Here is a 22,851-nt window from a genome sequence, read left to right as displayed (position 1 = left end):
GTTACTGTCAATAGTAGTTCATATACTCCTTTAATTTTTTATTTATACAAGTGGAGCTAATTGGAAACTCGGTGATTAAGTTCAGCCTGACACATTAAGTAGCATAAACTTAAGAAGAATATAGAAGGAGCTACTTTTCAATGTTCTTAACTTATTTCACCTGGACCAGGAAAACAACCTCCTTTTACAGGGGAACCAATGAGTCTAGGAACCATTCTTGCCGGCGTCTCGGCCTCCGGCCGGATCTGAGTCAGCGGAGGAAGTAGGCTGCCGCACACGTTGGCGGGGGCGAGCGGGGGTGGGACTGGCGTTCGCACCACGAAAGCTCCATCCCGGAAGTGCTTACTGGTCGTCTCCATGCGCCGGTTCGTGGGCGTCGTGGAGCCAAGGCGCGAGGCTCGGACGGGGAGGTAGAACTGGAGGGGACGCCAAGCGCCCTCCGCCCGGGACGTGAGCCGCTGCGCCCGCGGGGCGAGCCGCAGCGCCATCATGCTGCTGCTGCCGAGCGCCGCCGAGGGCCAGGGCACCGCCATCACCCACGCTCTGACCTCCGGTACGTGCCCACCCGGCCGTGGCTCCTACCCGCCTCAGCCGCCCCCTGCCTCAGTCCTCTGCCCGGACGACCCTTGGTCACCCTACCCTTGACCCTGGCGACGAGTCTCAGGCCTTGGGGCCGTGACAAGTGCCCTTGTGTGCTCCGTGCTGGACAGTAATCCTACCTTAGTTTGGAAGGAAGCGGGGTGGGGGGCGTCTTCCTGCTGCGCTTACCTTTCCTCCTCGCCTTGCGGCTGATGATGACTCACGGGGAGGGCTGGGCAGTTCGGGTTCGGCCCCTCCGGCGCCCCAGAAAGAGTCGCCTGAGCATCTGTCGCCTTGCCTGCGGCGAAGGGACCTGCCGGGTTGCGCGCAGCCCACGTGCCTGGGTCGTACAAAGCCTTGCTTGCTAGCGCTCTATTTGAACGCCTTTCTCGCCCACTGCGTGCGTTGCAGCTTTGTGCTTTAAATGTCAGAACTCTTCTCGGTCGGTGTGGAAAGCGCCTTTGCCAGCGTTGGGGGACAGGTTCGCGCAGAGAGACTGTTACAGGCAGTCAGCACAAGGGAGACGCGGCTGGGATTTCACAGCCCAGGGACAGTCGCGGGCATTGTAAACGGCGGCGGCTTCCGCTCGTTCCCATTTGAGCGTAGTGGAGATGATTTGGAATGTTATCCCAAGACTCGTGTTGCATTGCTGTGTCTCTGTGGAATCCTACGAGGAAAAGGCAGTGTTCTGCAAGCCGCACCCACAGCACTTCTCGTACTGTGCTGTCCTGTAACGTTGAGCAAATACTGATTTTCCCAAACCAATTCAAACATGAAAAACCAGTTGTTACGGGAGAGGAGGTTTGCCTTTATTTATTTATTATTTTTTAAGAAAACTGGCCATTAGGTAGAAAAATTTTTCTTGGCTTTTTGCTTTTTTGTGTAATATTAATTTAAAATTCAGAGTTTACCGTTTATCTTTTGACCCAGATGACCCCTTTGAATTACTGATATACAGATGGTCAGTGATTTACTTCCCAGGAAGATATAATGCCTCACTTTTACACACTTTTGTTATTTTTCAAAATGTTCTTGTTTCTCACTCTGTCTGCCTGGGAACTGCAGTTTGATTCCCATTTTTTTACAGCTGAAGACGTCTTTGCAGCACTTCGGAGTAAGTGGCCACTGTCAGACTTAGATGAACACCCAGAGCACGTAGGCAGCCCCCCCTTTCAGAGGCAGTCACTGCCAATGCAGCCTTGACACTTTTAAGAGCTTTTTCAGTTCCAGATTTGAATAATTGAAATAGTTTGGCTTGTTTCTGAAGACTCTCTGTTTTTAAGGCCAGATCTTGGTTACTTTTATCATTTATAGCTTTATTACACTTACTAGTCTAAAGGTGCAGCTGTTCGCTACATTCCTTCCTGTTCCTCACCTTCCTTTCTGTCCTCAGAAGAGTATTGATTTCTTGTTGGCATTGCTGAATGTTTTATTGGGTAAGATGGATGATTGACTGCACCGTAAGGTAAGGTGTTTTATTTGGAAGAGGGTGAATGGATGCCTGTAAATACCAGAGAATGATTTCCTGCCAGTCGTCATATAAGCAATCGTTTTCTTAGTGGCTTGTCGTCAGGTTACATTCTGATGGTATTACTGCTTTGCTCTTGCTGCCTGAGAAAGTTTATTATCTTGAAACAGATCGATTCCATGCCATACATTGAAGCCTCTCTTCACACTTTCAATCACAGCCTCAACACTCTGTCAAGTTGAACCTGTGGGAAGATGGTTTGAAGCTTTTGTTAAGAGGAGAAACAGAAATGCTTCTGCCTCTTTTCAGGAACTGGAGGATAAGAAAGAGTTATCAGAAGAGTCAGAAGATGAAGAATTGCAGTTAGAAGAATTTCCCATGCTGAAAACACTTGATCCCAAAGACTGGAAGGTATTACAGCTGAATCTTTGTTCAGGCAGGTGCTTGCTAGTCAAAGACAACTTTCTCATGAGTTTTCCATAAACCATGGCTTAGTGTGGATCAAGCAGGTAACTGTTTTGAGCACCTTGTTGCTAAGCCTTGAGCAGGATACTGCCAGCTATAGGATGCTGTCTATTCAGGAGAAATCCGGGAAGGTTTCACCAAAAAAATGTTCAAGCTGGTCTTAAAAAGATGAATGGCAGTTCATGGAGCAAAGAAGGGAGGAGAGGCGGAGGAACAGGTGGGCGGACACACAAAGGTGTAACACTGTGGTCACCTCTTGGGGATTAAAGAAGAGCAGAGCAGGTATAGAGGGATGGGGGGAGAAACTGGGCTAGGAATGGACTCCACACCAAGCTCTGTCGTGTCCTTTCTGTGCCATGCTAAGGATGGAGGTAAAACTTTATTTGTGGTGCAGTAGGAAGTCACCAAAAGTTTCTAAGATAATTTTTAGAAAAGTAATTTTCTTAACAGTACAGAAAATTACTTGTGGTTAGTGGGCTGGGGGACAGGAATGAAGGGACTAGTTCCCTGGTATAAAGGCAGTGCTCTGACCCTCAGCGGTGAGTGAAGACTTGAACTGATTTGCAACTGGATGTTGAGGAAGGGATGACAGGTTTACGGCTTTCAGAGGTAGAAGCGACAGGTCTTGCTGACACTGGCTGTGTGGCACCAGGGAAGCAGAGGTATTTAGAAGGCCTGTGGCATTCTGTGGGAGTGACCTGCTGCAGTGTGAAGTCAGGAACCAGCACTGGGTGCAGAGTAAAGACATTTGTGGGGAAGTGCTGTTTGGATCTAAGTCGGGCTGTGTCACAGCCGAGATCATAGGACTACATTGGTGAATTTGTCTAGTAGATGGTTAGACTTTGATCCGTGACAACCAAAAGAGGTTACAGTACAGGACACTTTGAAGTCATTGGCACTCGTATAGTAGTTAAAACTGTGAGGCAATGAATCACCTTAGCCAGAGAGAAGTACAGACAAATAAGCATAGTGCTTGAGTAGGCACTGGCATACTACTGTTTGTTGTAGAATTAAAATACGCAAATTGACGTCTGCAGTTCTGTGCACTGGGACCTGGAGAAAGTTACTAGATGTCTCTGAACCTCATTTCCCTCCTTAGTGCAGTGAGTTGTTAACAGCTCAAAGGATTATAGTGGTGGGAAAAAAGGATTTTAGTGAAGATCAATAAACAGTGTACATAAAACACACAGGGCAGAGTTGGTGTTTGTCATAAGAATTACAGTGTAACTTGGGACACCCACCTCCCAGATCAGAATGCCTGGGTTTGAAAGCCATCTCTGCTTTTAATTTTCATTTCCTTCTTGTATGCACCCTGGGAGGCAGCAGGTGATAACACAAGTGCCTGGCTCCATTCCACCCATGTGTGAGATCCAGATGAAGTTCTGGGCTCCTTCCTTTGGCCTGGCCCAGCCCTGGCTGTTGTAGGTATTTGGGGAGTGAATCAGCATTTGCGAAGATCTCTCTCAAGTAAATGAGTTAAAAATAAAGTATTTAGTGGTTGGTGTGTGATAAATGTCAAACTAGTGGATAATAAGAGTTCCTATCTCATAGGGTGTTTGGAGAATTAAATAAAGTAAGGCTTATGTATAAAGCACTTGGAAAAGTAAATAAGCACTCGAAAACTTTAGCTGGTTATATTAGCATTATCACTTTCAAGGCAGAAGCACTGAGGTGGGTAGTTAGCCTCACATTAGAATATTCACATCCCACATTGGAGTGCCTGTATTCAAGTCCCTGCTCCATCTCTCAGTTCTGGTGGGAGGCAGCAGGTGATGGCTCAAGTGCATGGGAGCCTGCCACCCATGTGGGAGAGCTGGATTGAATTTTTAGCTCCTGGCTTCAGTCAGGCCCAGCCCCAGCTGTTGCTGGCATTTGAGGGAGGACCCAGCCATTGGAGGCACTCATTTGTGTGCATGCTTCCCCCACCTCTGCTCCCTTCAAATACGTAAATATCTTTTAAAAAATAGTTGACTCAATATTCAGGAACATGGATATTTAAGGGGTTGGAAGAGGAGAAGAAACAGAGGATCATGAGGGTGAAAGAAGTAGAAAAAAAACTAAAAAAAAAAAAAATTATCTCCACAAAAGTTTAGTGACCATCAAGCACAATACTACAGAAACTAAGGGGAAGAGGAAGTCATAGAAAGGAAAAAACAGTTATCACTGTCACTGCTTTAAAGTGGGGTCAATCATGTGATGTGAGGAAATGATAAAAAGCCACTGGGATTGACAGGAAGTTTAGGTAATTGAAAGCAGTGCCCATAAAATGACTGGAAAGGAGAAAGATGGCAGTGAGTGGAAGAGAGATTAGGAGGTGATGTGGTAGAGAAGTAAATGTAAAATTCTGTCTCTCAGAGCTGGATTGTAAGGAAAACAAGAGAGGATATTAACTGGAGAAGGCAGAATTGGGACTGTTGAACTCCGTGCAAGAGAAGAATGAGTAGAGAAAAACATTGGTGTAGAAAGGAGTAGATGGCATCAGAGCAAGGTAATTTGCTTGTTCCATTAATTATTTCATCCATCAAATTGGAATCAAACACCTATTAGATATCAGGACCCCCCCCCCTTTTTTTTTTTCCATTTTCCCCAAAATGAATGTACTCGCTTATTTACAAGGCAGAATGACAGTTCTTTCGTCTACTTACTCACTCCCCAGTTCGCCACAACACTCAGGTCTGGGCCTGCCAGGAACTCAATCCTGGTCTCCCTTGTGGGTGGCAGGGGTCTGGATACTTGGGCTATCATCTGCTGCCTTCCCAGGCATATTAGCAGGGAGCTGGATCAGAAGCAGGGCAACCAGGACTCTGATATGGGATGCAGAAATTAGAAGTGGCGGCTTAAAGTGCAGTGCCACAACACTAGCCCAAGATGCTGTTCTAAGTGCTAAGGGTACTGTGCTGAACAAAATGATATAAGGTGTTCTCCAAAAGTTCATGGAAAGCAAGGATTTAAAAATAATTTTTTTGCACCAAAACTTACCTTTTAATTCCATTTTTCTGTGAATTCTTTGAAGTAGCTTTGTATCACTGCTCCCACAAAGCTTATTCCAGTGAACAAACAGACAATAAGTAAATAACCAAGAACATGTGGCCAGGAAGTGTTCAGCAAAGAATAGGAAATGGAATAGTGTCCAGGTGACTGCTTTAGATTGAGAAGGTAATGAAGGCCCGTTGAGTTGACATAAGACTTATATATTTGAAAAGCAGGGCCACAGAGAGAGAGAGAGAGAGAGAGAGATCTTCCATCCTCTGGTTCATTCCCTAAATGGCCTCAGCGGCCTGAGCTGGGTCAGTCCAAAACCAGGAGCTTTTTCCTGGTCTCCCACGTGGGTGGTAGGGACCCAAGAACTTGGGCCATCTTCCATTGCTTTCCCAGGCACATTAGCAGGGAGCCGGATCAGAAGTGGAGCAGCCAGGAGTCCGACAGGTGCCCATGTGGGATGCCGGCGTTGCAGGCAGCAGCTTTACCTGCTACACCACAGTGCCAGCCCCCGAGGTGACATTTAAGATAGAATCTGGATGATACACACAGATCAGGGAGCACTAGCTTGCTAGCCTGACAGCTTGGGAGTCAGGAAGAAGTCTGGAGTGTACCAGAATCTAAAAGACAGCAAGTGGCTGCAGCAGTGTAAATAGAGGACAAAGTGTGGTCAATAGAAGCTGTTAGAATTTTCAGCACTATCTGTAAGCATTTTGGAAGTAATGCAAAAGTAGAGCTGGGGGAGAAGAGTGGCTGTTTGAGGTAAGGGGAGCTATCTAAGCTGAGACCTGGATAAGAAGGTTGCAGCCCTGTGCAGGGTGGGGGACAGAATGTGAAGGCAGGGGGAATAGCAGGTTATGCACCTCTTCCCTCTGGGGTGGGAGAGAACTCGGCACTTTCCATGAACCAAATGCCTGTCTTGTATTTGAAGGTGAGGGACCCAGGTAGAGGTTCATGCATCAGGAGGTTGGAGAGATGGAGGTGCTGTGTGTGCGTGGAGCTTGAGAAATCTGTGCCAGAGTTAGCAAGGGAGCGGTCAGAATACACGAGCTCCATGTCCTAGCCTGGGATTGAATAAGATCACCCAGGACCAAAGGCAGCAAAAGAGAAAGAAACCCCAGGACAGAGCCTTGAAGGTCTGCTACAAGTCAGCAAACATAGCCGAAAACAAGGCCCCTGAGAGGTGGAGGAAAAGGAGAGTGGATTCACTTAAACTCTAAAGGAAGATCCTCTTTCAAGCAAGAAGTCGGCTGTGGGGCCACTGGAAGTTGAAGCTAAAGAGGGCGGGAATCGGTACTGAAGGCAACAGTCTCATAGCCCATGGGGTGGGGGAGCAGGTAGAGCAGAACCAGCCTACACTGGGCTGGAAAGTGAACACGGGGAGAGTAAAGACATTGTGGGGACAGCTTTTTTAAGAAGTTTAACTCTGGTGCTGGCACTTTGGCCTAGTGGGTTAAGCTGCCATCTGCAGCACTGGCATCCCATAAGGACCCCGGTTCAAGTCCCAGCTTCTCCGCTTCTGTTCTAACTCCTTGCTAATGCGCCTGGGAAAGCACCGGAAGATGGCTCAAATCCTTAGGCCCCTGCACCTACACAGGAGACTTGGATGAAGCTCCTGGCTTCAGATTGGCCCAGCTTCGGCTATTGTGGCCATTTGAGGAGTGAACCAGTGGATGGAAGATCTCTCTCTGTAACTCTGCCTTTCAAATAAATAAGTAAATCTTAAGGGAAAAAAAGTTTCACTCTGACAGAGCTGGGTGGTGACACTGAAAAGGGGGTCTTAAAGAGTTTTCAAGATGAGCTATGAGAAATCATCTTTTTAAATTCTTTAAAAAAAAAAACAAAACTGTTCATTTGAAAGAGCATCAGAGAGAATGAGAGACTGAGATCTTCCATCCACTGAGTTCACTCCTCAAATAGCCACAGCAACCAGGGCTGAGCTGTGCCAAAGCCAAGAGCCAGAAGCTCCATCTTGGTCTCCCACATGGGTGGCAGGAGCCCACACATTTGTGCCATCCACTGCTTTCCCAGGCGCTCTAGCAGGGAGCTGAATTGGAAATGGAGCCATCAGGACTTGAACAGGTGCTCTGATAGAGGTTGCTGGCAGTGCAAGCAGCTGCTTAGCCCAGTGCTCTGCAATGCCTTCTCCAGTTTGAAATTTCTTTAGCATTTTTACAAGAAAATCCTTACACATCTTTAATGGATACAAGCTAATGAGGTAGTTTTAATTTTTTTTTTTTTTTAAGCAGGAGGAAGGCTATCAGCTAGATGGTAGAGAAAGGATATATGAGATTTAAGGAAAGACTAGATGACAGCGGTATCAAATAGCCACCCTCAGGAATAGAAAAGTAAACTGACTGGAACAGACTGATTGCTTGGCATAATAGGCTGAGGTTTGTAATCCTGAATTTAAAGGAGAACAAGTCATTCTGTTTGACATTTTCTCCTCACTTTCCTTCCCTTCCCTTCCACTCAGTTGTCCAAGACAAAATATGCCATTGGAGACTTCTCTCTACTTGCTGCCTTGTCTTCTGAATTTGCTAGAGTGTTAACCAAAGCAGAAATGAAAGCAGGTACTTCCTGCCCAGAGAAGCCTCTGAGTTGCTCAAGAAATTGCCCTCCAACCTACCTTCGTCGCCTTTCAGGACTCCTGCTAGTCTGAGGCTGTCATTGTCCACTAGCCCAACCTTGTGGAGCTCCTGCGATGCTCCCCTCAGTTCTGAAATGTTGGCTGGTCCTTAGTTTTAAAATGGTCATAGGATATTAGCAGGTGTTGAGAGAAAAAAAGGTGTTTTGGTCGTGTGTTTGGAAAATGCTAGGTTTTAGAGGTTTCTGTTAGTTTTTTATTTTTTTTTTAATTGCTGGACTTCTCAGAATCATTATTAAGCTTATTTGCATACACATCATCAAGGAGGCTATGTAAAAGTCCAGATTTCCTAAACTCACATGACTACAGAACCTATTTTATGCAGAACTTATTATTGGACTCTTGTTATGAAAGTGTCACTTTGGGGAACACTTTTTAGGGTGCTAGAACACAAGAGATAGGATGTATTGTGTGTTGCTGCATTTCAAACTTGACTCTCTTATGTGTGTTTTTCAGAACCAAGATCATTATGCAGTTCTTGGTCTTGGCCATGTAAGATACAAAGCTACACAGAGACAGATCAAAGCAGCACGTAAGTACTTAGTTATTCTGAAATAATGAACATCTGGTACAGGAAATGTTATCCCTGTGAATAGCATGTGATACCTGATGATAACAGTGTCAGACCACAGTCACCTTTACCCTTAGAACCAGCAGAAAGTCGTCAGTTCCATGTGTGAATTTTTCTCATTGGGAGAAGGAATCAGAATGGGTGTGCATGTATGTCAGGATAAAGATAGTCTCCCATGGCAAGCTTTTAAAAGATACTTCATCTCTCTCTAGATGTATCAGCTGCCTCGTTACTTGAGTTTTTAGATGTTATTTTTTGGTCCTATTCTTCATAGACAAGGTTAAAAATTTGGGGAGGAAAGTGTTGGGAACCCACTCATCATATGCCCTATAAAACACCATCCCTGGATGCACCTAAATATCCTATCCTTTTTCATTCCTGTGGACGTAAGTCCTTAGACACTCAGTTCACCTAGTTAGTGACGTTTCATGAAAGAGGTGAGGGTGATTAGTTTTCTATGTTTTATCTTAGGAGAATGTTCTGCCCTCCACTCTAGAGAATGGATGTTGAGGTCAGAGGAGGTAAGATTGTGGCCATATGGAAAAGGAGTAGGCAGTTAAGACCAGTCAAGAGAAAATATTGTACTTGGAGGAAAACCGCTGAACAGTAACTGATGTTGAGACTTAGTGTCATATGTAAGCTCAGAATTTTCCCCCATTAGTGTCTATATTTGTGAAATCATAGGAAATATTTTTTAACAGAGTGAAGGCGTTTATTACATTCTTTTAGACTTATTTATTGGATTTCTGAAAAGGCTGGTTTGATTTTAGGTAAAACATATTAATGCATAGTCATGCAGTATGCATAAATACCCAAAAGTTCATTTGCCATGAAAAAAATATTTGCAGAGCCTTATTCTGTTGAAGAATAGCATCCAAAGACCAAATGTGCCTGATAGAAACGTGTGAGGGATGTAGAAGTGATGCAGATCTGTGGGAATGGTGATGTTTTAAGATGAAGGAATCCTTGGGCTCTTTCTGTAAAAATTAAGATACTTAATGAACTGTAAACGACACAGATACTGGCTTCTGCTAAATCCACTCTTACTGGCATAATATAAATTTTGACCATTCTGTAACCCAAAGGTTTATACCACCAGTACCCAGATGAATGGTCAGGTCACCCTCTCACACCTTTGCTGATAGGCTCTCTGTATTTAGTCAGAAGATTGTCATTCTCTACCTCCATCACTGTAGGAAACATGGTTGCTACGTCTCTCTGAAAGTCTAGCCCAGAAATAAATATACCCAGTTAGTGTTTACAAGAAGATGGTTATTGGCACAACAAACCTAATCAAAACCTAAGTCTGATAGTGTTTAGATCCGTTGAGTCCTTGCCTCAAATTCCAAACACACAAAAAAGTTTTCTTTGTTGACTGCATTTTGAATGGCTATAATTAAAATTAGGCAGTCAATCAATGGTGAATAAAGTAAGTGTTCTTTTTTCCCCTCCTCTATAGTATCTGAAAAGAATAAATACTAGAAAAGTTGAATGATGGGTTAAGAGACAGTATCCGAGTACTAAAGGAGGCATTTAAATTATCGATATAATTTTATTCTTCAAGTTAAAGAGTCTATGCTGGCAAGTGAAACGTGTAGATTTTATATTCTTTGCATAAAAATGAAGTCTTTAGTAATTTGAATTTTCTATAGCTAATAATTTTAGTTTAAAATATTTGAAAATTTTCATATCAGGCTTCTTAAAATTAAAACTCATATTTAAGGACATTTTATTATAATAGAAATGTAAATGTACAATAAAAACCCATTACTCAGGGCTGGCGCCGTGGCTTACTTGGCTAATCCTCCACCTGTGGCGCCGGCGTCCCATATGGGTGCCGGGTTCTAGTCCTGGTTGCTCCTCTTCCAGTCCAGCTCTCTGCTGTGGCCCGGGAAGGCAGTGGAGGATGGCCCAAGTGCTTGGGCACCTGCACCCGCATGGGAGACCAGGAAGAAGCACCTGGCTCCTGGCTTTGGATCAGCACAGTGCCGGCCATAGCGGCCATTTGGGGAGTGAACCAGCGGAAGGAAGACCTTTCTGTCTCTCTCTCATTGTCTAACTCTATCTGTCAAATGAAAAAAAAATATATATATATATTAAAAAAAAAAACATTACTCATGTATGCTCAAAATACCTCAGAAACTACATTTGATAAGGACAAGAAAGGCAAGGGAAGTCTCTGAAATTTCATTAGCTTACAATAGCTGCTCCCTGATAGCCTTTGTTTTTTTTTTCCAAGCGGGTAATGTCCTTTGCCCCCCTTTACCTTTTAAAAATTGGGTGACATGGGGTAGGTATTGTGGTGCAGCAGGTTAGGCTGATGCTTGGGATGCCTGCAGCCCTTACTGGAGTGTCCGTTTGAATCTCAACTGCTCTGCTTCTGATCCAGCTTCTTTTTTTTTTTTTTTTTTTTTTTGACAGGCAGAGTGGACAGTGAGAGAGAGAGAGACAGAGAGAAAGGTCTTCCTTTTGCCGTTGGTTCACCCTCCAATGGCCGCCGCGGTAGCGTGCTGCGGCCGGCGCACCGCGCTGTTCCGATGGCAGGAGCCAGGTGCTTATCCTGGTCTCCCATGGGGTGCAGAGCCCAAACACTTGGGCCATCCTCCACTGCACTCCCTGGCGACAGCAGAGAGCTGGCCTGGAAGAGGGGCAACCGGGACAGGATCGGTGCCCCGACCGGGACTAGAACCCGGTGTGCCGGCACCGCAAGGCGGAGGATTAGCCTGTTGAGCCACGGCGCCGGCCTGATCCAGCTTCTTGCCAGTGCATTCTAGGAGGCAGCAGATGATGGCCCAAAAACTTGGATTCCTGCCACCCATCTGGAAGACCCGGATGGAGTTCTGGGCTCCTGGCTTTGACCTATAGGCCCTACTGTTACTGGCATTTGAGGAGTGAACCAGCACATGGCAGACCTCTCCCCCTACCTCTCTCTCTGCTTCTGTGTATGTGTATCTCGGACTATCTGCCTTTCAAATAAATAAAAATCAAAATATTTTTAACAATTGGGTGACCTCTTGTGCTCCTCACAAGGACAGAGTACAGGATGGTGAGGACCTACAATATGCATGGATGACAAAAGATGGTTAGGTATCAAAGGCAATGCACAAAAGAAACAGTGCAACTTTAGTAAGAGGAGATTAACAAAATCCAGACACACTTCTCTGACTTTATCATAAAGCGTCTGTGACATTGTTGCATTAGGGTGTAATACAGGCATTGCAGGAAGAAACTAAGAAGAAATGGGTGGAAATTGCTTGGAAATTAGAAATATGAGGGCAGAGCTTACAATTAGGCTCATGTGCAATTAGTAGACATAATAAAGCAGAGGGCATCCTTGAGAAATGTTCCCAAGATTCTGAGGGAACAAATAAAGGGATGCTAGATATCCTGAAAGAAGAAATCAGAGTAAGTGTAACAAACAGTAATTGCAAATCAAGAAGAAAATGTAGTTGATTTTTTTTTGTTTTGTTTTTGGAAAGGCAGAGAGATGGAGATCTACCCATTGGTTCACTCCCTAGGTGCCTGCAACAGCTGGGGCTAAGCCAGCCAAAGCTGGTAACCCTAAACTCATTCCAGGTTTCTCACATGGGTAGCAGGGACCCAAACACTAAGTCATCACCTGCTACCTCCCAGGGTGTACCTCAGCAGGAAGCTGGAATTAGGAGCAGAGCTGGGACTGGAACTCAGGCCACATGCCCACCCTGGGATTTACATATTGAAATGGAGAGTTTTTTGTGGTTTTGTGTTTTAGCTAGTTGACAGACAATTGGAATTGAAAGAACAATGCAAAGCCATGCTGCAGAATCCCTGTGGCTGCCAAGGGTGCGAGAGCCTTAGAATCTTTTACCAGCTGCCTTGGCAGGGACCATAACTTGCAGGGAACATCCTCAGTGCAGTGGCATGCCCAGCAGTGGCAGGATCATCATGCTTCTGAACTGTCCGGGGTGATCTGATTCCAGAGCCTCTATTCCTGAGAGTATCTGAAGCCAGGGCCAGGAGCTGCTTTTTGGTCTCCCACGTGGGTGCAGGGGCCCAAGCACTTGGACCATCTTCCATTGCTTTCCCAGGCACATTAGCAGGGAGCTGGATCAGAAGTGGGACAGCCAGGACTTAAACCAGCACCCAAAAGGGATGCCGGTGCCACAAACCAAAGCTTAACCTACTACACCGAACTTTTAACTGTGTGATATTAGTGCTGTTACTATTATTATCCAGGGGAAAAACTAACCACATTATTTAATACTGTTTTGGGAATTGGTGCAATGAATTAAGGATTATTTGTTAATTTATTTTAAGGTATTTTAATTAAGTTAAATAAAGATATCTCTTGGAAAGAAATATATTTTTGTGTAGGTAATATAAAATCTACCTGGAACACCAAGAGTTGAGTCAAGTGGCTATATAAGAAAAATATGTTAAATGTTGCAGTTTGGGGAAGTTAAATATATTAGAAAGCACGCCCATTTTAAAAATAATCCAGAGCAAGCCTAAGTGACTGAAGCAAGAAGTAAAGTTGTCTATGATAAAGGAGGCATTTCACATCAGGGGAGAAGGGGATTTTTAGTTGATATTAGGGTTTTGAAAAAATGACCAAGTTTAGCTATTAATTTGGCTGTCAGCTCCAAAAAGATTTAAAGATTTTTTTTTTAACTTTCAGTCTAACCATTGGAAATACTAACAAAGAAAAGTATCGGGGCCGGCGTGGTGGTATAGTGGTAAAGCCGCTGCCCACAGTGCTGGCATCCCACATGGGCACCAGTTACAGTCCTGGTTGCTCTGCTTCCGATCCAGCTCTCTACTGTGGCCTGGGAAAGCATAGAGATGGCCCAAGTCCTTGGGCCCCTGCACCTGTGTGGGAAGAAGCTCCTGGTTTCTGATAAGCCCGGCTCCAGCCATTGCAGCCATTTGGGGAGTGGACCAGCAAATGGAAGATCGATTGATCTCTCTCTCTCTCTGCCTCTCTCTGCCTCTGTAACTCTGCCTTTCAAATAAATGACTTTAAAAACATAAATACTGGAAGAATTTGTAAAGGAAATGGTCAGTAATTGTAAATAAAAATGACTGAATTTTTTAAAAAATATTTTATTTGAAAGAGTTAGGAAGAGACAGTGAAAGATCTAACATCTGTTGGTTCTTGTTCTCCAAGTAGCCACAATGGCTGGGGCTGGACTATGCCAAAAGCAGTAGCCTGAAATTCCATCTGGGTCTCCCATGTGGATGGCAGGGGCCCAAGTACTTGGGCCACCTTCTGTGGTCTCCCCAGGTGCATTAGCAGGAAGCTGGATCAGAAGCGGAGCAGCTGGGACTCAAATGGCCCTCCAAATCAGATGCTGGCATCCCAAGCAGTGGCTTAACCTGCTGTATCACAACTTCAGCCCTTCATGAATATTCTTAAGATCATAAATGTGAATAACATTTGAAGTAACGCATTAGTGATGAATCTGGTGATGTTAGGAGAGACAACATAGAAAGCACAGGCTAAGGTGTTCAGCTGCCTGGATTGGAGCCCAACTGAATCACACTTGGAGGAGGTTACAGTGGTTCTGACTGCTGCCCTCTCTCACCTCATCTTCCTCTCTAAAATGGAGAAAATAATAGTACTTTTCTTATAGGGTTTTTTTGGACAGGCAGAGTGGACAGTGAGAGAGAGAGACAGAGAGAAAGGTCTTCCTTTTGCTGTTGGTTCACCCTCCAATGGCTGCTGCGGCCGGCGCACCGCGCTGATCCGAAGGCAGGAGCCAGGTGCTTCTCCTGGTCTTCCATGGGGTGTAGGGCCCAAGCACTTGGGCCATCCTCCACTGCCTTCCCAGGCCATAGCAGAGAGCTGGCCTGGAAGAGGGGCAACTGGGACAGAATCCGGCGCCCCGACCGGGACTAGAACCCGGTGTGCCAGCGCCGCAGGCAGAGGATTAGCCTATTGAGCCGCGGTGCCGGCCTCTTATAGGGTTTTGAGAGATGAACTGATACATAAGCCTGGCATGTGTTAAACGCCCAGTAGAAGTCAATGACCAGCCATTTGAACAAGCGGATGCAAGATAACGTCTCTTCCTCACCCCCTTCTCTTCTATCGCTCTGCCCTTTGAATAAATATTAATTGTGAAATGATTCACACAAACTAGAAGAAAAGCATAAAACAGTCCCTCCATCCTCCAAATACAATGGAAGAGCTGTTGAGCACTGTTAGTTGTCACTGATTTTAAATACCAGACCCTGTGCCAGTGAAAGTAGTGAAAAAGAGCATGGCGGAGTGTGACTTGCAGAGGAACCTGCTGCTGCATTTTCATTGACTAACTTCGCTTTTGTAAATGTATCCTAAGAAGAAAGAAGCCCAAATGTGGGGAATGCTTCCATTGAAAATGATTCATATTGGCTTTACAGTAGTTAAAAATTGGAAACAATCCAAGTGTCCGACAGCAGAGAGACACCTACATTAATTATGATAAATGTAACTTGAAATATTGTAGTCTTTAAAAAGAAGATTTTGAAGAATATGCAAAAAGATGTAAATGCTAATGTTGACAAAAAGAATATAAATTTGGATATGTGATACAATTATGCCTACTATTTTTTTTAAAGCATACACTTAAAGAAAAAGATGTCTTAAGAAAGAAAGTATATGGAAATCCACCAAAATAGTCATTTTCTTTGGATGCTGGCACTAATTCTTAAAATATTCTTTCAGTTTCCTCTGTAATTTCCCCATTTAATAAGTGTAGGTTTTACCATGGAAGAAAGTATTTTAAAATTAGCACTATCATTTTAGAAGTGGTCTCCAATTAGCTCATCTTTAGTTTCAGTTTTGATGCCTGAAGTGACAAATTATCTCGATGTGACTTCTTTTGTAGACAAAGCAATGGTTTTAAAACATCACCCAGACAAACGGAAAGCAGCTGGTGAACCGATAAAAGAAGGCGATAATGACTACTTCACCTGTATAACTAAAGGTAAGAAAACAGAGTCGGGCATTTCTCGGAGTAATTCTATTTAATAATTGCTAGGGTTGTATACCGTCATTGGATTAACTGTTCCTTGCATTGTCAGATGTTCTCAGTAATGTCAGTTTATTTCTAGTAATCTCCCCAGAGCCACCTGGCAGCTGGTAGCAATGCAGGCTCAGGCCCTGCCCCTATGAGAATATGTATTTAACAGGCTCCTCAGGTGATCCTTTTTAGAAGGAAGTATTCATTTTCCTTGAATGTGATTTTTTCCTAAATATGTTTTGATGGTCATTTCTGAAAACTGTCTGTACCCTTCAGACTTGCTCCTCATGGCCCTTGCAGGGAGCCTGACATCCTTCCATTTTTCACAACCTCAGCCTGAGAGCCCAGCAGTGAAGTTTCTAGCTATTTCTTTTTCCCTAGAGTCACCTGCCATCCTCCAAGGTGAACATTTAACTATTATTTTGTTTCTTGTTTATCAGAAGTCCTTTTAAAAGGAGCTAAGTGCAGTGACATCCAGGAGTGTAAGAACTGTTCCCTAAATTAAATCTTTCCTACCTCACAAACACAAAATATTTAAATGTGAAAACCGATAACTGTTTTAAAGGAGGGAGGTATTTGTTTTATTGGAGACAAAAAAGTAGGTAATGTTTTGGTAATGTGACCCTACAATTTTTTTTCTCAGCTTATGAAATGTTATCTGATCCAGTGAAGAGACGGGCGTTTAACAGTGTAGATCCTACTTTTGATAACTCTGTTCCTTCTAAAAGTGAAGCAAAAGACAATTTCTTTGAAGTATTTTCCCCAGTGTTTGAAAGGAATTCCAGGTGAGTGAGGGCCTCTCCTTCTGATCAGAAAACTCACTTCTTAGAGTCATCCAGGTTTCCTCTTTTCCCTCTAATTAGAGCTTTGTTTATAGAATGTTCCCAGTGTCCCCTCCTCACTGAACCTTCCCTGAGCTTACTGTTCTCATTTATGTTTGCTGTGAACAGAAGTTCTACCTGTCCGTAGTGAAGTTCCTTCCTTCTTAGGGTGTCTTTTTCTTGTCAGTTCCCTTCAAGGGAAAGAACCATACAGTCATCTCCCATTCTTTGGTGTCCCCTAAAAAGTGGGTATACTTTTCTGTTTGGCTTGATATCAGTTAGAAAAGCTTTTGATCCTTTCTTGAACACCTGGTCATCACAAGGCTTTGGGACAAAAGGCAGATTTATATTTAAGATGAAAGCAGGAGCAGGCTTTGGCACAGCCGTTACGGTTCCCACACCCCACATCACAGTGCCTGGGTTCCAGTCCCAGCTCCACACTAGGCTCCAGCTTGCTGCTAAGGTGCACCATAGGAGACATCAGTGACTCAAGTTCTTGGGTCCCTGCCCTCTCTACATGAGAGACCTGGGTTGAGTTCCTGGCTCCTGGCTTTGGCCTAGCCTAACTCCGGCTGTTGCCGTCACTTGGGGGATAAACCAACAGATGGGAAATCTTCGCTCTGCCTTTCAAATAGAATAAAGAAAAGGTTAAAGCATATATAATTTATTTCATTAAAGTTCATTTAAAAATAGTATATACAGAACCAGTAGCCAACTCCTCTGGTTTCTTCTGCACTGAAAAGTTCCCTTCAAGTTCGCCTGGGCTGCACACTGGAATCACTTGTGGTGTCTAAAAACATTTGCCCGAGTTTCACCCGGAGAGATTTTGATTTACTGGTTTACATACATGCAGAGATGTTTAATGCTCCCAAGTGATTCTGCTTTGTAGCTGGTTTGTGAACCGCTTGGTGAGAAGTTTTATGTGGTCTGATACTTCCTCCACTCTTTCTCATTTGTGCATAACAGTGTGGGAAGTGGTACAGTGGAGTATATGTGTATATAAATAGTTTTAATCATTAAGATCTGGTTTACTGTTTAAAGAGAGCACATAATTCAAGAACTGTTGATGTTTAAATGATGATAGATAAAAAAATTAAAACATGGCTTTAGACAAAGATTTCCTAGAGTATTTCCAGGACTGTTAACTTCATAGAGTGGAAAAGATGGGATCAGACTCCTTTTCAGAGGCCAGGCGTGAAGTGCTGAGCCTAGAAATCCAGGTCTAAGCATGGGGTGGTGGTGATGAGGAGATTGAAAACTGTTTCCTCCTTGCATGTCAGTATGTTATAGGATTGGCCTACAGGGTGCTCCTGTGCTGCCTGTGAAGAGCAGAAAGCAGTGAGCTCGGGAAGATGGGCCGGCTGCCAGGCAGCTCCCACGTCATCATATTTATAGGCCTGGAGCTAACCTGGTGGTTGGAAGACTGTTGCATAGTTTCTGTCCCCTCTCCTGGCCATCCTTGTTCTCACTCTTGCACACCTCCCTTGTTTAATGCACTACAGCTGACCTTCCAGTTCATTATTTAGATGCACAGGTTAGAGATGCGAGAGATTGAGGGGATTAGTAAAATCTTTGAGTTGAAATTTTCTTTTAATGTTTCAGATGGTCAAATAAGAAAAATGTCCCTAAACTTGGTGATATGAATTCCTCATTTGAAGATGTAGATGCATTCTATTCTTTCTGGTAAGTGAATACACTACTTCTCTGATGCTGTCTTTTTTTAAAAAGTTAAATATTCAATAAGTACTTCATTGTCATATTAATTGTGGGATGGATGAATCACAGACTTTTCACCGAACAAAAGCACTTTGGTCAGAAATGAAGATCTTTACATAATTTTCTTCACTTTCCATGTGATAGTTAAACTTTTATGAATATTTTTCCTGGTCTGTTTTCTATTAATAAAAAGAAAAAAGTACAGTCTTTACTAGACATTTTATGTGCTGTATTTTCTCTAAATCATCTTGTAAATATGAAAACATTTTTATCACTGTTGAACAAAATAAGGTTTAGTTCTCTGAGCTGTGCAGTAGTCGCTCTTACCTGATCACTCCTAGAGTGGCCTTGTAGCTTGACAGACGAGGGAAGCCGGTAAGCCATGCAGGTCCTAGGCAAGAAATGTTGGACCTCTCAGTTGTAGAGATGCCCACTTGCTCGAGAGGACGCCCAAAAATCCAGACTCCAGACCAGTTGATGCAAAAAGCATGAGGTATTTATTGTACGTTTGCGCAAACGGGCCCCCACCTAAGGCGGTGAGGAGCCCTGAGCGGCAGTTTCACACAGGTTATATAGAGGGATAATTAGCATACCGGAGAATGCTGAGGAGAGTGCTGAGGGAACCAGCTGAAGAGAATGCTGAGGAGAGTACTGAGGGAACCAGCTGAAGAGAATGCTGAGGAGAGTACTGAGACTCTTCGAAGGGGGAGTGGCAGCTCTGCTCTGGGCATGCCTAGAGGTTCTCTAAAGGGGATAGACTTTTCCTTCCCAGAGAACGTGCCCGCTGGACCCTGGGGAACATCTAACCTCTTAAGAAGCCCCTGATATCTGCCCAGGCCTAGTTTCTTGTCCCTCTCCCCCATAAGGGTCCTTCAGAAAGAAATCTAACAGAGAAGGGATAGCAGGGAAGTGTGTATGTGCCTTAGGCATGAGGGGAGAGAGTCTTTTCCTTGTTCATGCCAAATGCAGTTTCAAGAAGAGGGGAGGGAGCTGTGCCTGTGAGAGCTGAAGCGCAGCGTCCCTGACCACAAGGAGGGCAGGGTGACCTGCTGAGGCAGACCCATCCGACCTGTCATGATTGTTTTCTGAAATGACATGCGTTTTTCTTTTGTTTTCATTTTTTTGGTCTTGATTTTATTATTGTCTAGGTATAATTTTGATTCTTGGAGAGAATTTTCTTACTTAGATGAAGAAGAAAAGGAAAAAGCAGAATGGTATGTATGAACGGCATTGATGAAGAAAAATATTTATTTGGTTTTTTGGTATTAGTGATAATGTAAAATTGTGTCACATGTTTTCTTTTGTTTTTTCTCTTTGTACATCTTTTTAAATAAGCTCTCTGACAAAGTATTTTGAAATCCCTTCTCAGAAGTTAAGCTAGACAGGGCCACATCAGTAATTGGTTGGGATATGCTTAAATAGTAAAATGTAACTGTCAAAACAGCTTACTTCATGAAATCCTTTTTCTTCTGTTTCCTTGACCCAGGTTTTATTTTAATTTTCCCTGTGAGGAGGGGGAATTCTTTTGACTTGAGTGTCCAAAAGTTTTCGCCAAGGTTAATACTAAACAGAGGCACACTTCAACATTAGGAGCAACAGAGCATTTTAGCCTTCTAAGACTTTACTTACGTAAAATGTATAAAACAGTACATTTTTCAAGAATACTACCTATAAGCAGTAATTTATTGCCAGTATTTTCTGTTTTCTAGTCGTGATGAGAGGAGATGGATTGAAAAACAGAACAGAGCAACCAGGGCTCAAAGAAAAAAAGAAGAAATGAACAGAATAAGAACATTAGTTGGTCAGTATAATCGCTGCTGTTTTTTAAGTTCTTGAATTAAATGTTAGACATTCAAAAGATTAACTTTTTTTGGTAGACAATGCATATAGCTGTGATCCAAGGATAAAAAAATTTAAGGAAGAAGAAAAAGCCAAGAAAGAAGCAGAAAAGAAAGCAAAAGCAGAAGCAAAACGGAAGGAGCAAGAAGCTAAAGAAAAAGTAAGATAATATTTGATGAAGTTGGACTTTAAATGTTCATAAAATCTTTAGTCTTTGGATCTATTTTAAAAATTGGGAATGCATCATGACAAGCTGGTTCAGTTGATTGAGAGCTTCCTTTAGCAGATTCTTAGCAAAAACATGATGTCCTACCAGTGCCTTTAATACCATGCTGATTTCTAGTGTTTCTGTTGCACATTTTGCAGTAAATATTGTAGAACTTAATGAACTGTGTTTCCCAGTCCAACCTCCAGTCCTTAATAAGTAGATGTCATTTTTTCTAATTTGACATTTTTAAAAGATTGAATATTTTGAATAAAATGACAGGGCATTTGGAAATTCTGAGTTTGTTATTAAAATGATTGAACTTTCTATTTTTAAAGCAAAGACAAGCTGAATTAGAAGCTGCTCGCTTAGCTAAGGAGAAAGAAGAAGAAGAAGTTAGACAGCAGGCGTTACTGGCAAAGAAGGAGAAAGATATCCAGAAAAAAGCAATTAAAAAGGAAAGGCAAAAACTTCGAAACTCATGCAAGGTATGTCAGACTGATTGAATAAATAGTATTACTAATAGGCACAAGCAAGCTAAGCTTAAAAATAGCTCTTTCTTTATACTATATAAATATGATTAAAAGGTGTACACATTTTATCTTAAAATGCAAATTTGCTTTTAAATTAACTTTTGCTGAACTTCCCATGTGCCTATTTCAGTATGCAGTCCTGGTGGACTGACATTAAATGACCATGATGCCATTAGTAAACCAAAATATATTTGTCAGTGTTGATGGTATTAAAGTTGGTATTCATATTCTGATACTCAGTTCATATTCTGATCTCCCTGTATATCACTGTAATTTTTTTTATACTTGGTTTATGTAAAGTAGGATGCACATAAGGTCAACACAGCAGCTGCAGTGGTCTGTAATTCTGTAACAGGCCCCCAGCCCTCCTCCTCCACCCCCATTTACTCTTGATTTGTTGCAGAAACCAGATCACTGTGCAAATGGACCACAATTTGTTTGTTTTTAATATTTATTTATTTATTTTAAAGTCAGGGTTACATAGAGGTATTTAAAAAAAATTGTTAATTTATGTTTATTTTTATCTACTAAGTGGGGAGGAGGAGATGAACAGGACGGAGAGAGAGAGAGAGAGAGAGATCTTTCATCCACTGGCTCACGTCCCAAATGCTTGTAACAGCCAGGGCTGGGCCAGGCCAAAACCAAGAGCCCAGAACTCAGTGTGGTTCTGTCACGTGAGTGGCAGGGGTCCAAGTGCCTGAGTCATCTTCTGCTGCCTCCCAGGATGCATAAGCAGGAAGTTGGACCAGAAGTGGAGTAGCTGGGGTTCGTACCAGCTCTCCAATATGGGATGCAGGACCCAAGCAGCAGCATAAGCCACTGTGCCTCAAAGCCTGCCCCTGTTGTGTTTTCATGTGAATGTCTAGAAGGCTCTAGACACTGACACATATAGTACATGCTCTGCCAAATCATCAGTTAATAATGAACTGAAATTAGCCCATCCCTAGGCTGCATTTATTTTTTTTTTTTAATCATTTCAAGCATTTGGTGAGCAGGAAGAGAATTTAAGAGTAAAAAAAAATGAAATATTTTCTTAAATTTCACTTGGGTAGAAGATTGCTATGTGTGTACTGCTTCTATCAGAAAACAAAGTGAGCCGGCGCCGCGGCTCACTAGGCTAATCCTCCGCCTTGCAGCGCTGGCATACCGGGTTCTAGTCCCGGTCGGGGCACCGATCCTGTCCTGGTTGCCCTTCTTCCAGGCCAGCTCTCTGCTGTGGCCAGGGAGTGCAGTGGAGGACAGCCCAAGTACTTGGGCCCTGCACCCCATGGGAGACCAGGAGAAGCACCTGGCTCCTGCCATCGGATCAGTGCGGTGCACGGGCCACAGCGTGCCTACCGCGGCGGCCATTGGAGGGTGAACCAACGGCAAAAGGAAGACCTTTCTCTGTGTCTCTCTCTCACTGTCCACTCTGCCTGTCAAAAAAAAAAAAAAGAAAGTGATAAAGAACATGGGCTCAGGCAAGCTGCCTGGAGTTGAAGCCATTCTCTGTCTACCACTTTTTTTTTTTTAAGATTTATTTATTTATTTGAAAGATGGAGTTACAGAGAAGCAGAGGCAGAGAGAGAGGTCTTCCTTCTGGTGGTTCAGTCCCCAAATCGCAGCAACGGCCAGAGCTGAGCCAATTCAAAGCCAGGAGCTTCTCCATGTCTCCCATACTGGTGCAGGGGCCCAAGGACTTGAGCCATCTTCTACTGCTCTCACAGGCCATAGCAGAGAGCTGGATCATAGGTGGAACAGCTGGGACTCCAACTGGCACCAATATAGGATGCTGGCACCACAGGCGTGCTATGGCACAGCGCTGGCCCCCCTACTACTTTTTTACTTCACCTTTTCCACCTGTATTCTGGCTGACAATGCCTTGCCATTGAGTAGTGAAGATTAAATAATTCACAAGTATACATGTAGTACACCCAGCATATAATGAAAACACAATGGAAAATCTTTTTTTAATTTGACAGGTAGAGTTATAGACAGAGACAGAAATGTCTTCCTTCCATTGGTTCACTCCCCAAATGGCCACTACGGCCAGCACTGCGCCGATCTGA

General features: G+C 43.5%; 1 protein-coding gene across 2 annotated transcripts in view; it reads left to right on the top strand.

The window, feature by feature from the left end:
* The first annotated feature begins 308 nt into the window (after nucleotides 1–308).
* DNAJC2 (DnaJ heat shock protein family (Hsp40) member C2) overlaps nucleotides 309–22,851 on the top strand; it is a 33,278-nt gene continuing 10,735 nt past the window's right edge. The window contains exons 1-10 of one of the 2 annotated variants that reach the window (XM_062212938.1): nucleotides 309–553; nucleotides 2,268–2,458; nucleotides 8,595–8,670; nucleotides 15,555–15,653; nucleotides 16,333–16,474; nucleotides 18,113–18,193; nucleotides 19,375–19,440; nucleotides 19,936–20,027; nucleotides 20,104–20,225; nucleotides 20,609–20,758. In XM_062212938.1, coding sequence (XP_062068922.1) covers nucleotides 490–553; nucleotides 2,268–2,458; nucleotides 8,595–8,670; nucleotides 15,555–15,653; nucleotides 16,333–16,474; nucleotides 18,113–18,193; nucleotides 19,375–19,440; nucleotides 19,936–20,027; nucleotides 20,104–20,225; nucleotides 20,609–20,758 — 1,083 coding nt within the window. In that variant the 5' untranslated portion in view covers nucleotides 309–489. The remainder of the gene's footprint in view (nucleotides 554–2,267; nucleotides 2,459–8,594; nucleotides 8,671–15,554; nucleotides 15,654–16,332; nucleotides 16,475–18,112; nucleotides 18,194–19,374; nucleotides 19,441–19,935; nucleotides 20,028–20,103; nucleotides 20,226–20,608; nucleotides 20,759–22,851) is intronic. The other variant, XM_062213023.1, reaches the window with a different exon arrangement.

The sequence above is a fragment of the Lepus europaeus genome, chromosome 1 (genome assembly GCF_033115175.1).
Source record: "Lepus europaeus isolate LE1 chromosome 1, mLepTim1.pri, whole genome shotgun sequence".
NCBI classification, from domain to species: domain Eukaryota; kingdom Metazoa; phylum Chordata; class Mammalia; order Lagomorpha; family Leporidae; genus Lepus; species Lepus europaeus.
Note: the sequence above shows the minus strand (reverse complement) of the source record. Positions and strands in the feature narration are given on the sequence as shown.